Genomic DNA, 16,278 nt, shown 5'->3' with positions numbered 1-16,278 from the left:
TATATACCTTTTCATATGACCTTTGTGATATGGTAGGTCGTTTTTTTCCCACTTTACATGGGAAAACTGAGAATATGAGAAGTAATTTGCCTAAGGTCATGCATGTATAAATTTTTTCTATTAAAGTGTCATTGATAATACAATCTTATGTTGGTTTCAGATGTATAACAGTGGTTCAGTAGTTACCCACATTATCAAATCCTCACCTCCTCTAGTGCGGTTACTATCTATCAATGTAAAAAGATGTTACAGAATCATTAACTGCATTCTCCATGCTGTACTACCGTCCCCATGACCACCTTATATTATGATTGTGAATTATTGCTCCCCTTTATCCTCCTCACTCTCTCCCCACCACTGACCCGCCCCAACCCTTCCCGTCTGGTTACTGCTAGTCCCTTCTCGGTGTCTATGACTCTACTGCTGTTTTGTTCCTTCTGTTTTGCTTTGTTTTTATATTCCACAAATAAGTGAAATCATATGGTATTTGCCTTTCTCTGCCTGGCTTATTTCACTGAGGATAATACCCTCTAGGTCCAATCCATGTTGTTGCAAATGGCAGGATTTTTCTTTTCTTTTTATGGCTAAGTAAAATTCCATTGTGTATGTATACCACCTCTTCTTTATCCATTCATCTATTATTGATGGACTCTTAGGTTGCTTCCATATTTTGGCTATTGCAAATAGCATGGTGATAAACATAGGGGTGTATATATATGTCTTTTCAAATCAGGGATTTTGTTTTCTTCAGGTAAATTCCTAGAAGTGGGATTATGAGATCAATGGTATTTCTGTTTTTAGTTCTTGAGGGACCTCCATACTGCTTTCCACAGCCACTACCAACTGCCATTCCCACTAACAGTATAGGAGGGTTCCCGTTTCTCTGCATCCTCGCCAACATATGTTATTTCTTGTCTTTTGGATAGTGGCCGTTCTAGCAGGTGTGAGGTGATATCTCATTGTGGTTTTGATTTGCATTTCTCTGATGGTTAGCAGTGTGGAGCATCTTTTCATGTGCCTGTTGGCCATTTGTATTTCTTTGGAGAAATGTCTGTTCAGATCCTCTGCCCATTTTTTGATTGGGTTATTTGTTTTTTGGGTGTTGAGGCGTATGAGTTCTTTATATATTTTGGGTGTGTAACCCCTTATCAGATGAGTCATTGACGAATATATTCTCCCATACTCTAGGATGCCTTTTTGTTCTGCTGATGGTGTCCTTTTCTGTATAGAAGGTCATACGTATTTTAAGCATTCAAACCTATTTCTCTCTGACCCTGAAGTCCAAGCCTTTTCACTGTATCACATGGCTTTCTTGTGTGTGAGTCCCCGTATTCCACTATCAGCAATCCTTAGTCATTTGGGCTTTTGTTTAACACAGACAGGAAATTAGGTCTGTGTTAATGAAAATCCAGTCAGGGTGGCAGTTTGGTCAGTAGCCAAAGAGCCACATGGATTTATGTCCTTTCTTATTTGGTATACTGTATAATACAATCTCAACTGTTTTTACGTGTAGTTGAGTACTAATATTTTACCTATCATGAAATTTCTAGTTAAAAAAACAGTTTTCAAGTTAAAACCTTTTAATTTTCTGGGCAAAACCAGTTGGAAGAAACCAAAATACTGGTGATCTGTGGTGGGGATACTGACCAGGACAGGACATACTCTTCTGGAATGCTGGGAATGCTCTATATCATGGATGAGGTGGGGATTTTGTGGAAATATACATACATAAGGATCCATTGAGCTGTACATTTGTGATTTTGTGCACTTTACTATATGTTATCCTGAAATGAAAAAGAGGAGGATAGTTGTATATTTATGTCTACCATAAATATGTAACTTTTCTTTTTATGCAAGAATATTGGATGTCTGCAGATAATTTTCTTTGGTGTTAAGGAAAGATGGTTAAATGTAATTAGTAATCAGAGGAAATCCTTTGTGTTATTTCAGTATAATTTAGGGTGAATTGCTTTGGATAAAAAAAGTCATATCTGTTTGAAGGACCTATCAGAAGTAACTACAGATAGGTAGTTTTCTTAATGATGGTGAGTTCATTATGAAGGAACTGAGTATATCTTAAGTTACTTAATTTTCTTCAGAAAATTATTCATATAGATCAGAGCAATTGATAGCTAATAAAGATTAGACCTCAGACAGATAGGGGATTCTTCCCCCCTACCTCTGCTTAGTAAGTTTCAGCATACTCTGAAATCAGCTTCTTTGAACTGCTGTTGGGAACAGCTTCCTGATAATGGTTCATACTGGACAATGTTAACACAGGTTGATGATTATAGTAAAAGTATTTTAGTGATTTCCATATGGCCATGCCTTGAGCTGAATGCTTTGTATGCATTATTTCACTTAATCTCTGTAGCACAGTTTTATAAGGTACATGCTATTTTTTTTTTTTTTTTTTTTTTTGAGAGGGCATCTCTCATATTTATTGATCAAATGGTTGTTAACAACAATAAAATTCAGTATAGGGGGGTCAATGCTCAATGTACAATCATTAATCCATCTCAAGCCTAATTCTCGTCAGTCTCCAATCTTCTGAAGCATAACGAACAAGTTCTTACATGGTGAACGAATTCTTACAGAGTGAATAAATTCTTACATGGTGAACAGTACAAGGGCAGTCATCACAGAAACTTTCGGTTTTGATCATGCAATATGACCTATAAACCATCAGGTCAAATATGAATATTCATTTGATTTTTGTACTTGATTTATATGTTGATCCCACATTTCTCCTATTATTATTATTATTTTTATTTTTAATAAAATGCTGAAGTGGTAGGTAGATGCAAGATAAAGGTAGAAAACATAGTTTAGTGCTGTAAGAAGGCAAATGTAGATGATCAGATGATCAGGTGTGTGCCTATGGACTAAGTATTAATCCAGGCTAGACAAGGGCAGCAAGACATCCACGGATGCAGAAGATTTCTCTCAAAGCAGGGGGGGTGAGGTTCTGAGCCTCACCTCTGTTGACCCCCAAATTCTCACCTGATGGCCCCCCTGCGACTGTGCCTGTCTTAGGTTGTTCCTCCCTTGAGGAATCTTACCCGTCTCTGGCTAACCAGTCATCTTCCGGGGCCATACAGGGAAATGTAAAGTTGGTAAGTGAGAGAGAAGCCATATTGTTTGCAAAGGTTAGCTTTTTACTTCTTTGCAGATTTATGCCCTGTGGCTTCTATGCCCAGCACTTGTCTCGAGGTATCTTTACCACCTGGAGGAATTATGATACTCGGTAAATTCGATATGAGGCACGAATTCTATTTAAAGTTTGTAATTAGGAAGGAAGAAGAAAAGCTATAGATGTAGCATATGAAGGAAACTTGGGAGGATTGATTATTTCTTTGACATATCTTCTTGTATAGAAGGTACATGCTATTTTTATTTCCAATTTACACATGGGAAAGCTGAGACTTAAGAGAGGTTAAATCATGTCCCAGAGGTCACATGTCGATAAATTGCAAAGCCAAGGTCAGACCAGTTTTCCCATGACACTAGAGCTGCCCTCTTACACACTGCAGGTGTTCTGTCTTATATAAGATAGAGTTGATTCCCAAGGATGGCTTCACATCAAAACCCAGATCCTCATCCAGTCTGTGGTATTGGAAGCATTACAGCACAATCTCCCTTCTTTATCTTTTAGTTCTTGTTTTTCTCCTTAATATCGAGCTTCTATTTCTAGCTTTTAATTGTTTATAGAAGAAAAACTGTTCAGAAGAGTTTAAAATCCTTATTCCTTATTTAAACTGGAAAGTATACTAGGAGGTCTTAAATAGGACTTGAGCACTGAACATTTCCCTTGCTGAGCCCAACTCCTCTCACTTGTTGACTAAGGCCTGCTTCACTGAACATTTTCCTTTTTTTTCCTACCCACAACCTGAGTGCCCCACGGAGGTGAAGGACATAGCCCGAGCCCACACCATCAGTCAGGAGAACAAATGGGCTTGCTCTGCCTAACATCGGGCCATCTCGGATTCCACCTCTTTTATAGAAATGAGTGATGAAGAGAGGTGCGTTCCGCTTTGCCGCTGTATTAATACACATCAGGGGCCAGCTCCTGGCACTAAATCACGGTGCTGCATACATCTGTTATCGGACTCTTCACCAGTGTGATGAACAAGACTGCAGGTAGAGGCTTCCTTGTGTCATTCTTTATAGGATTTTCCTAAAAGAATAAATAGCTCAGATCTCTGCCAACACTCTCCCCTGTCACTGTGATGAATTCAGCTTCTTTCTTAAACATGCAGCCACAAATCTTTTCTCTTTTCCCCTCCTCCACTGCTGGAAAGTTTTGAGTTGAAATGGACTGAATTTAAAGATACTAACAAGGCTAGAGAGGTGAAGAGCAGAAAGTAGCAGCATGCATGTCGTCCTTGTCTTTTGCTCTAGTATTAACAGAAGGCTAGGGAAAAGGACCTTTTCATAGGGTCATTAAGTAGATCTTTCTTGAAAGTGTAGCACCTTTATTTTCTCCTTTGTGTCCCCACTCCTCTTCCCTTTGCAACTTTGTTATGTGCAGGTGTCTGATGTAGAGAGCCACCCCTGGACCTTAGTGAGGAGCTGTGTGAACCTGCTTTCAAGTCTGATACACAGGAACAGGGAATGCCCTGCAACTCTGTGCCTCATGCTAAAGTGAATTTGCTGTATGTGATCTTAAAGAATGTAACTGGACAAGAAAAAATGGGTTGTTTTCTCTAGCATTTGAGATTTTGTAGCGATAAGAAACATAAGGAACTCACGTAAAAACCAGACTTCATTTCCTTGAGATGATTTTCTTCATCAAAATGGCAGATCAGAGCCCTTGGTGTACAAATCCCATTCCTTCAAAAAGTGAACACATGGCTTTAGGTAAAGGAGAATTGGGATGATAAAATGATATATTTAGAGCCCTGACTATTTTGTTCATTCCAAAAGCCTTTGCTGACCTTCCTCTCTCTGGGATAGGACATGTATCCTTAGAGCATCAGTCAGAAGGGTACCCAGCAGTTAACCTGTTTATTATTTATGGCAGATTCTGCTTACCAGGCCAGTGGTGCCAGAATTTTTATTTGTTTTGCTGACTGCTGTATCCCCAGCATCTAAAATAATACTCGGCTTGCAGAACGATCTCACTGTTGTATGAGTAAGTGAACAGAATCTTAAAGTTAAAGAGGTTATTCTCAATATTTTTCTAACCCTGTGATAAGATTCAGTAACTCCATTTTAAGCTGGTCCTTGTCTTAGGAGTCATAGGGCAGATTCTCACTGCACACAAAGTCTTTTTAAAGTTTAAATGGTTTTTAAAGTTAAAAAATTTTTCTAATAAACACTGAATGGCTATAAAAGAACACTTATAGAAGATATGTAAGATGTAAAGAGAAATGATACAGCAAATATCCATGGTCCCTCCACTCACTTTAAGAAAAAGAATGTTACCTTTAAAATCTTCCCATTTCCCTCCGAGATAACCATTATCCTGATATATCTTTTTGTTAATCATTTATCATCCTTTTTTTCAAATAGTTTTAGCAGACATATATATCTCTAAGCAATATGTTGTCTAGTTATGCACATTTTTGAGCCTTGTGTAAGTGGAATGTCATATTTTAAAAGTCTTAAGTTTTGCCCAGTTATGTTCTTAAGATGCATTCATGTGTTTTCCTGGTTGCCAAAATCCATTCCTTTTTTTTTACTGCCATACATATGGTATTCCAGTGTACAAATATGATAAATATACTACAGCTAAACATTCTTGATGAACATTTGGATTTTATTCCGTTTTACACTATTGTGAAAAATAGTGCATTGTTCACTGGGAGAACATGTGCAGAAGCTTTTCTTGGGCCACTTCACACTCCTTGGGATGGCTGTATTTAAAAAAAAGCCCAGGAAACAACAAGTGCTGAGAAGGAAATAGAGGATTTGCTTCTGGGAATGTAAAATTGTACAGCTGTCATGGAAAACAGTATGGCAGGTCCTCAGAAATTTAAACATCAAACGATCTAGTGATTCTCCTTCTGGGTAATACCCAAAAGAATTGAAAACAAGGATTCAAGCAGATCTTTGTACACCCATATTCCTAGCAGCATTATTTGCAATAGCTAAAAAGTGGCGACCCAGTGTATACTGTTGGATGATCAAAATAAGGTATAAACATCCAATGGAATGTTATTCAGCCTGAAAGTCTTCATTATTCAGAATGAAATTTTGACAAATGCTACATACTATGGAGGAAGACATATGCTAAGTGAAATAAATAGCAGACAGCAGAACAAATATTGTATGATTATGGTTATATGAGGTACCTAGAATAGTTGAATTTATAGAGACAGAACATAGAATGAGGGCTGGGGAAGGAGGAAAACGGAGAGTTAATGTTTCATGGTACAGAATTTCATTTGGGATGATAAAAAAGTTCTGGAGATGGATGGATGGTGATGATGGTTGTGCAACAATATAAATGTACTTAATGCTGCTGAATGTTACACTTTAAAATTATTGAAATGGTAAATTTGATGTGTATTTTACCAAAATAAGAAATATATGGCAAAAACAAGAGTTTCTAGGGTAGGGTTCTTTTCATTGTGGTTGATGACTTTATGGTAATGGTAGGTATAGTTTTGTGAAATTTGTTTTCAGTTAAGTATGAATGAGTGAGTGTGTGTGAGTATATGTGTATGTGAGAGAGAGAGGGAGGGATATTTGGGTTGTAATGTCAAATGTATTTCTTGTTGCTGTGGTTGAGATTTCAAAATGTTTGCAAGCTGCTACCCTCAAGAAACTCTTGTATATGTACCACAGAGTAATAGCTTTAAAGATTTTTTTTTACAGTAACTCACAGTAAGAAATTCATATTTGAACATATATGTGGGTATATATGTAAATTGGAAATAAATCCTTGGGTGCACTCTGATATTTTTTATCCCTTATCATTAAGAAAAAAAAAGTACTGATCATGACCCAGTAAATTGATTTTGTGACCCACAATTTGAAAATTACTGCCTAGGTTACATTTCTGGGAGTGGAGTTACTGAGTGATGGGGTAAAAATGAAACTTTCCTAGATTTTGCTATATTCTAGTGTATATTCACTCTCAACAGAGTGTGTGCGATGGTGATTGGTACTCTGCTCAGGGGGCATTTGGAAATGCCAGGACAGTGTGTGGTGGTCACAATGACTGGGAAGTGCTTTTGGCATTCAGTGGATGGGGTCCAGAGTGTGTCTTGAAATACACAGGACAGCCTGGCACAAGCAGTGATTATCATGTCCAGAGTGTCATTAGTGTCCTCGTTGAAAACCACTTGGCCCAATGATGTTATTTTTTCTACTGTTTTCTTTATTGTGCACTGTCTATTGGTGACACTGTCATGTTGGAGGAATGGGGGTGTGATAGAAAGAGCAAAGGGCTTGAAATCTAGTATCTGAGTTTGAATCTTGCTACTTGGCCAGCTGTTTTGTGCCCCTGAACAATTTATCTGCTCTCTATGTGCCTCAGTTTTCTGACCCAGAAAATGGCAATGACAGTGTCTACCTAAGGGTTGAATTAGGAAATAAGATTGTAAGTGTGCAGTATTTACGTAGTGCAGTGTTTAGCACGGAAGTACTTATGAAGTGGTAATTATGCAGTATAATTTTGTAATACTGAATGTATTCATTTGTTCACTTAAACCCATTTTCTCAGGTGGAGAGGTACTCCTTGCTTTAATTTTTTTGTAAGGAAAAAGCAACCGTATGTGGCCACTTGGGTTAATAGGGCTTTAAACAGAAGGATTAAGATTTTGTGTTAGAGTGTCTCTCATTCTAATTTGTCTCCCCTTGATTTTTTTCCTCCTCACCGTTGTTGTAACAACCTTGCCAGTTCACGTGGATGCAATGGAACCGATCACACCAGAATCACAGGCCCAGAAATCTCCAAACTCTGAGTGGTTGGCCCGGACCTCTGCCTCAGAGAAAGCCACTGACTCAGCTGCAGCTACGTTTTTTAAAATGCCACAGGAGAAGAGCCCTGGATACAGCTAGAGAGCAGGGCTAGAGAGCAGGGCTTCACCCCGGGAGCCGGCTGGGGGTGTCAGACCCATACCGCACTCGGTGTTACAGAGTCCTGCATGTCCTGATTGCCATCCCAGTCCTTTCACCTCCAGAACTGACTGCTCTTCAAACAAAGCAGTGGACTCTTTCTCTTGGAAAATCACGCTGTGGAAGCTGCTTTGTTTGTTTTTTAACTAAAATATTGGGGCAGCAATTTTTTTTAAGAAAAGGCCATCCTGTGCTCTGTTTGCTACCCTATTATTGCTGTCCCAACAGTTCCCTGCAGCTCCATTTAGAGCTGTTGCTTTTTTGCAGGTATGTCTTTTTCTTGAAACTCTAGGAACTGCTTTTGCATACTGTTTGTGCTTTTAATAATCATTTGAGGAAGTCCCAAATTTGCAGCCAGTTCCAGACAGCTGTAACACTGAGTTAAGACCTGTGTATGGAATTGTGTTTATACAAGGTAAAGCTTGCCTGTGAGTCTGGTCTTCATTCACTCACCAGAGTGCCAATAAGGTAAGTTCACCAGATTCTCAATCTGGAGCCTCAGAAGAGACACCAGCGGCAGGGGCCTTGGGGCTTCTTCCCTCCCTCTGGTTGGTCTGATGGGATTGCCAGCAGCTGCACTGTGCTCTGCTTCATCTCCAAAGGTCATGTTCTACTGAAAGAGGACCTTATATATATATATATATATATACACACACATATATATGTGCATACATATACAGATTGGTGTGGTGAAGAAGATGGTGTAGATGTACAGCAAACTTAAAATAGTGGGTTGTGTCTTAATACTTCTTGTGGCAGTGTAAACCTTTATATACTAGGGACTTCTGTTGTTCATTTATAGGTCAGTAACCAGCAGAAATTCACACTCTATTATAATAATGGCTTCTTGGGGCCATACTTTGGGGAGGAAAAAATGTCTTTTTGACATGCCTTTATGCTTGGTGTGTTTATGATGGCTCAGCTGCATGTAGAGTTATATATATAGCCACGCCTGAAGTTGGATGCTACTTTGTCAAAATGAGGAATAAGTGATTGCCTAGAGCTGCCAGAGAAAAGCCACCTTTCTAAAAAGGTGTTATCAAGAGTGTCTGTCATTCAGGGGCTTGGTTGACAGAAGGGCCCTTTTCTGTCTGAACTGAGTACATTTACTCTGAAATGTACAAGAATCGTTTTCTAAGTGTTGCCGCTCTGATGATGTTCTGGAGGAGCTGTCTCTCCTGCTCCTGCGTATTTTCTGTGCTTAAATAGGTGCTGAATGGGACAGTCTCCTTTCCCTGAAATGTGGTTGTCCCCTTTTCTCATACAGAATGCAGTCGTGGGCTGCTCTATCATATTCCCTTTAAAATTTACTGTCCTTACCAGTGATGGCTACAGAATTTCCTTGTTGACATGAGTCTAGTTGGAAAGGGGGACTTGAAACTAAGTTTACATAGTACTTTATGTAAAACCAAGAACATGTCAATTGTCAATAATAAAGCATAGGACAGAGGGAGGGGCTGATGGAGACTGGGGTGAGGAGTAGTGCTAAAGCCACCCCAGCACCCCTGGGAGTCACCCCTTCCTCATGCAGTAGTGAGTTTACTTCCCTTCCTCTGGGCTGCACCCATAGCAGCCTAGAAAATAAACTGTCTGCTGTATGTAAAATGGCACTATGTGCTCTCTCACCTAGTTCCCACAGTGTCCTGAGGCACACAGTTCTAATGTAACATGTTGGACTTAAGGGAGAAATCCACGGGCATAATTTTCTATGCACTAAGCCTGTAGCTCACGCAGAGATCGGTCCTGTGATTGTTGCCTCTTGAGACCCCCATAGTTAGGGTAGCATCTTTTTTTCATGATATGTTACCTAAACCTGTTAACATGACATGTTACTTTTCTACCTGTGATTTTAAAAAATCTATTTATACAATTTTATTTGCATTTTAAACATCTCTATGATGTAAAGGTAGGTGACTGCCACCATTTTACGGAGACAAGAACAGTCACAGAGTTTAGTGACTTGTGCAAATTCACATTATCAAGCCAAGACTAAATTCACTGAGAGTGCCAATATCCCAGACTTTCAGACTTTGTCTGCTCTGGACTATGATCTTTTGTTTTTCATTGATAGACCTGAGTCACTCTGAGATCCATATATTTAAAACAGTATGTTATGAATATTTATCATGTTTCTTGGGTATGCTTTTCTAAATGTTTTGAATACTTTGAGCAGGGATCACCCAACAATGTCATTATCTACCTGTAATAAGTAGGGAAGAAAATTAATTGCCTAAGAAAATAGCCACTAAACACACAAATACTTGGCAATACAGGGTTGTAAATCGTGCTCCTCATTTTAAGCTGCTGCAAGAGCATGCTTACAGAATTATTAACCAGTTGATTTTGCTTGTTTTCTGTATGAATGCGTTCCAGAAGCATAACCCTAGAACTGAATGTATTTTCAATCTTAAATTTTAAATTTCCTTTTTAATATGTCATAGTGTAGAATGTCATAAGTTAAGAAAAGTCTGTTACCTTTCAACAGAAGATAATTTCAAATTTGGGTTTTGTAATCTGCTGAAAAAACTTTGATAGCCCGACTTCCTTGGGGGAAAATCCTTGAGCTCACATGTATTTGGTCTGCTCAAAAGAAGTAACTGGAGCTGAGTTCCCAGTTTTTACTTATTTCAGGGTTCTGATTTCTCTCCGTTGGCTACAGTCTGCCTGCCTGAATCTTAATCTTGTATATTTTCCACAAAGGGCAGAAATTAAGACATTATCGACTTCAATGGGAATCATTCATTAACATTAGTTTTGCTTATGAGATTAAGGGAATTTGTGATTATTTTTCAGATGCAACTTCATTTGTATCAAAACTCTTGTGTTGCTTTTTGGTAAGAAGAACTATTCAGCAGAGGAAATTAGTAGCTGTTCACGTGTCACCAAATTTGGGAGAGACAGAATATATCTTTGTAGAGTGGTGTATACTTGATAAATAGGTGACATTTAACCTTGAATTCTTTAGAAATCAAATGAAGTTAAAAATTGAGACGACATTGTTTTGCTGGACTATGAAACAGGATGCAAACAAGCCTGTGTGGGCAGCAAAATGACCGAAAGCTGAAATAAAGCTTCTTAATCTGTTATGCTTAGGGCATCCCTTGCCAAGTAGCACTCCATATGTCAGGCAGGTATTAAACTATTTATGAATCCCAAATAGATTAATCTGACGTATCATGGCGTTTTGGAATCAGACACACAATCTAGACCACAGCATTGGGAATTCTGACACTGCAAAGTAAAGCGGCAGAGTTAATCATGAAAGGCACATAGAGCTGAATAAGTTAGAGTGTCACGGGGAAGGAGGTGGGCTGGCCCTGTCGTTGCTGATGTGATGGGTTCTCCAGTTTGTCTCTAGGCAAAGATTCCTGGTGATGTATGATTCATTTCAGGTCTTTGTTTTATTTTGGCTTTATTACCATAGTTCTGAGCCGTACACTTTTGGTTGCCTGGGGAGAAGGCTATGTAAAAACCTCAGCATTAGAAGCTGTATTCAGTGTTCTGTATGTCTGGTGAACCTTGTCAGAGCTGGGACGAGAACAGAGTGGCTTACTCTGGCAGCTGTGGTGTGGTCTCAGTGGGGGTATAGCTTACAGCGTGTGTCGTGGTTCATGGGCTGGGGGGAGGGATGGGAGAGGCAGTTTGCTCTTGCTGTCAGCTGCTTCCTTTGTTACTGCTTGAGCCGCCCATTTTCCTTGTCAGTATTTCCTTATCTCCCACTCCTGTCATGACAGTGGAGTTACTGATGGTAGCAGCCATCAGTATGGGTTCCTTCTCCATCAGAAAACTGGTACAGAAGGTAAAGGTGAGGACATCGGTGAATTCTGCTGTTAGCATTAAACCTAAAGTGGCCCAGAAATGCTTTCACCTATGTCAAGATTGCAAAACAGCTAAAAGTCAAATTCCTGGAAACAGCGACACCAAAAAGACACAAGGAGGACAAGTGATACTGCTGAAGAGTGTGGATTACAAGGTTTTTAACAAGTCCAGCAAAACAAACTTAGGGTCAAAAGAAGACATTTTTCTGCCACTGCAAATAGACATAAGAAACTGTGGTAAAATTGCCAAATTTTGGGAATAAAAATTTTAAGCAGTTATTGATGAATGAGGCAGATCCTAAAGATTCATGAAGGACCACAATCTTGGCAAGGTCCAGAAGTGGGAAAGCAAGGGGAAGAGAGTGGAAGGTGCTGAGGACGGATGCCTGGGTCCCCAGGCCAGCAGCATCAGTACGTTCTCCCCCTCAAACCTGCTGAGTGAGAAGCCCTGTGGCTGGGGCTTGGCAGGCCACTACAAGCCTTCCAGGGACTCCGGTGTGCCATCACCCGAGACCTACAGGCTCTGCTGTGGTTACAAAGGAACGTTTTAATATGCTGGTGTCTGTTCCCCTGAGGTCTGAGGTGCTCTTATATTTCCCTCCCTAAGTGTAGAGATGTTTTGTGTATGATTCTTTGTAGAAACTGTTAATGTCTTTATTTCCCATACTTTTTCCCTCAAGCTCCTGAAAGATCCCCTGGAAATACTGAGAAAGGATGATGTGGAAAAAAAGATGCCATCAAGGCCATATTTAGATGGATGGAAACAACCTTTTAAAAGTGGATTAAAATATATGAATGAATTTTTAGTCTGTGAGTGACAGTCATTTTTCACAATTGACAGTAAAACATTTGTGTAAGATACTACATCCATGATTTTTCAATTTGTTCAGTACATGTAGGTTTCATGGGAAAATGTCACATATTTTCCAGCATCATAATGGTGAAGACTTTAAAGTATGGCTCACAAGAATGAAAGAAATAATTGGAAGAAAAAAATCACCCTGGGTACATAGTGTGTAATAAATACAAGTTTAGTTATTGGTAATCTTTTGCTAAGACAATCTCAGTACTTCAGAGCATGTAAAAATCAATTTTCAGTGATCCCACTTAATCATACCCTACTGTCTTTGTTTTACATTTCAGCTAGTGATTCTGCAGAAGATGGGCACTAATAGCAACAGCATGTTTTATTTTTTTGTTGTCTGAGTCATGAATTCAGCATTTCAGAATATGGTACTCTAAAGCTTTAAAATGAAATAATGTCCTTTTTTTTTAAAGATTTTATTTGTATGCATTGGTCTGGGCCCTAACTTGTTACTCAAGCTTGTGAACCTGAATTTTCTCTTTCTGGGAATATGTGTGGCTAAGTATCATTTCCTCAGGTGTTCATGTTGTTTTGTCCCCAGGTCAGTCTTTAGAAAGGTGACTAAGTAACAACATGGAGAGGTTAATGCCATTGAAAGAAAAATTTATAATGTTACTCCTAGTTTCTGTAGAATAAGAGACGCAGCTTGCCAGGCAGAGCCAAAGGATGGACACTGGGTTGGAGTCAGGAGGCAGAAGACAGGACTAAGGGATAAGTTGAGGCCTGAGCCTTAACTGGGGTTTCCTCCAGAAAAACAAGGCAGGGCATGGTGAATGGTTTAGGAATGGCTAGTTTTAAATAATTCTGAGGACTTTGGGCCTACAGTGTGGTATCCAGTTGCCTGGTACCTGGCCTTAGGCTGATTGCTTCCTGGGGTGTACAGGCTGGCTAGAAAGGGAATATGGGTTCATCATACCTGGTTAGGTTACACATCAAAAACATGCTGCTAGCTGAGTCCTTTGCTATTTCTAAGAATCAGAAAGCTCTGGAAGGGATGGTCTCTCTCCAGCCAGAAAGTTTTTTTAAGGTTTCAAAATGTAATACACAATATTTTTTTAAAAATTAATTTTTTTGTGGTCTTTTGAAACACCACGCAGTTTTTCTCTCCATCTTGAAAACTAGTTAAATGTACTTCTGGCCAAAAATGTTATGTTATTAGGTGTTATGAAATGTAGAATATTAACAAGATTTTTAAGATGTAATTTTTGAAAATTAGTGTTTTCTTTCTCTAGAAGTGAGTTCTGACCCTTGCAGATCTCTCGTTCAACTGTTTTTAATTGAAAAAGGAAAATACCAGGGGACTTACAAATGGCCTTGGTGGCTTAGACTTAATTCAACCCATTTCACTATGTATAGATTCCACATCTTGCTTCTCCCCGTGGGCCATGTATTTCTCAATGGAAAATTGTCATGAATATGCAAACTCCTGCCACCCCAAAATCAATGGTGACACTTTGATTACTTCTAATATTTATCTCACTCAACCTCCCACCTGTTGTCAGCAGCTATTACTAGGCTATGCCCATTTTAAACCCTTTCTTCCTCCACCTTCTCTCTACTTTAGCCACCAGTCTCCTCTCCCCTAACAGATAATAGAGCATTAGACAGGAACCCCCCACTTGTACACATTCACATACACCCTTTCTCACTTCTTAAAAGTACCTGGCCTGCCCAATATGTTGTAGTTTCTGTCCATTAATTCTCAGTCCATTGAAGCAGTGGTTTTTAACCCTGCCTGTGCATTAGGACCACTTGGGGAGATCTTTTTAAAATCCTGATTCCCCCAACTGAACCACACACCAATTACATAGGAATGGGAAGGTAGGACAGGCTTCTTCAGTCTTCACAGCAACATGCAGTTGGGGCTGAGACCACCATTCCCATTCTCATTGTCATTCTCAAAGACTACTCCTGCCACCATTAGCATTGTTGTAGCTGGGTTCACCAGTGTCTTCTGGTTGCCAAAATTTAGTCCTTAGCTTATCTTAATGACTTGACACAATATAACCACATCCTTTTTGGAATTCTTCCTTTTCTGACCCAGCTCTCCTGTTTTTTCTCCTACTTCTTTGCTCTTTCTCAGTCTCCACTGGTGGGCAGGTTAGTTGGTAGGTCAATCCAACACAGACTGCATGTTTCTCTCCACGCTCACTTCCAGTACTTAACAGCTGTGTGCTAATGAGTTCCTTTGCCATACCACCGTAATACACTGACTAAAAAGCACAGGCTTAGAACAAAGCATTTGCATTCATTAATTACTGTGAACTAGGAAAGCATACTCAAGGTCTCTGTTCCTTCTCTTTGTTCCTCTTCAAGCGCACTGGGGCAGGAAGGATTGCCAGTCACATTAGTCCGAGTCTGATATGGAGCACCCTTGTTTACTAGTGGGGTTGCTATTCATGCAAAGTCAGGCCTGAACTATGGTCCCTCTTCGGCTTTCTCCTTTTCCGTGTCTTGGACTGGTAAGGCGCCCTGGGCCTACTTCTGTATACAAGGAGGCCACCCCAACCTAGTGCTCTCTTCCGTTTTTTACTTCCTGCTGCTGGTAAGATTTTAGTTTTAGTGGGTGAGACGGACCCATTTCTTCACTACTTGTTGACTTTGGGTACCATGTTGGATCTTTCTTTATCAGAGAACTTTTTATTGAGTTTCAGGCACTTGTCCTAATAATAATAAACAGGAACTTCCCTATGTCACCACCATCACTGCATGCTGTCTCTGGAACTGTATGTGAGGGTTCCATCCTCACCAGAAGGGACCCCATGTCTACCTGGCTTCTTTGAATCACAAGTTTCTGATTCAGAATCTGGGAGAGGTGGATCTCATTAGTAGTCCTGTGCCTGTGTCCTGGCTCCCGGGAGTGAGAAAGAGGTGATTAGGAATATTTAGCTTCCAATGATGATGGATGAATTCCTCAAACAGGAGGGCGGTTCAGATGCTGAACAACTGATAAGAATAGCAAAGATCCACTGGAGTCATTGCCTTAGTCACCTGTTCAACACTTACTGAGCACTCACTAAGCCAGCCTTCCTCTGGGACCTCTTGGGGAAGAGGGTGCTGCCCCAAGGCAGAGTCTTCCTAGGCTCCTTAGGTGTACTCCGCTTGAAACCAGTAGAACCCTCTCCAGAGCCCCTAATAATGATGTTGATGATGATGCTAGTGTCTATTTACTGAGTGATTATTATATGCCATTTGCAATAGCATCTCAGTCCTCAACTCTGAGGCAGGTACTTTTTGTCTCTTAAAGCAATGAAATGTGCTTACAGTTATTGGTTAACTTGCTCAAAGTCACATAGCTCATCAGTGTTAAAATTCAAGTTCCAAATCTATTTGATGCTAGAATTCTGTTCTCAATGAATACCTGCTGCTGCCCCATTTCACAATATAAATGAACTGTTGGTGCCCATGCTATATCTGAAATAAGCTCTGTGCCACTGGACCTGGGAGTCTGGTGACACCCCTTTACTCCATTTACCTGTTTCTTCTAGTGGGCTGTTTCTGCATCAAAGCAACTATGACTAGTTCTGT

At 39.8% G+C, this 16,278-nt stretch overlaps 1 protein-coding gene across 8 annotated transcripts in view; it reads left to right on the top strand.

The window, feature by feature from the left end:
* GPATCH2L (G-patch domain containing 2 like) overlaps positions 1 to 12,685 on the top strand; it is a 55,451-nt gene extending 42,766 nt beyond the window's left edge. For 2 of the 8 annotated variants that reach the window (XR_012133748.1, XR_012133749.1), the window contains exon 11: positions 7,850 to 7,894. Coding sequence is in view for 4 of the 8 variants with exons in the window: in XM_017649998.3 (XP_017505487.1) it covers positions 7,850 to 8,010 (161 nt within the window). In the remaining 4 variants the exon portion in view is untranslated. Of the gene's footprint in view, positions 1 to 4,003; positions 4,141 to 5,023; positions 5,135 to 7,849 lie in introns of all 8 variants that reach the window. The other 6 variants (XM_017649998.3, XM_017650009.3, XR_001851590.3 and 3 more) reach the window with 5 other exon arrangements.
* The last annotated feature ends 3,593 nt before the right edge of the window (positions 12,686 to 16,278 follow it).

This window comes from Manis javanica, chromosome 8 (genome assembly GCF_040802235.1).
Source record: "Manis javanica isolate MJ-LG chromosome 8, MJ_LKY, whole genome shotgun sequence".
Taxonomy (NCBI): Eukaryota; Metazoa; Chordata; class Mammalia; order Pholidota; family Manidae; genus Manis; species Manis javanica.
Note: the sequence above shows the minus strand (reverse complement) of the source record. Positions and strands in the feature narration are given on the sequence as shown.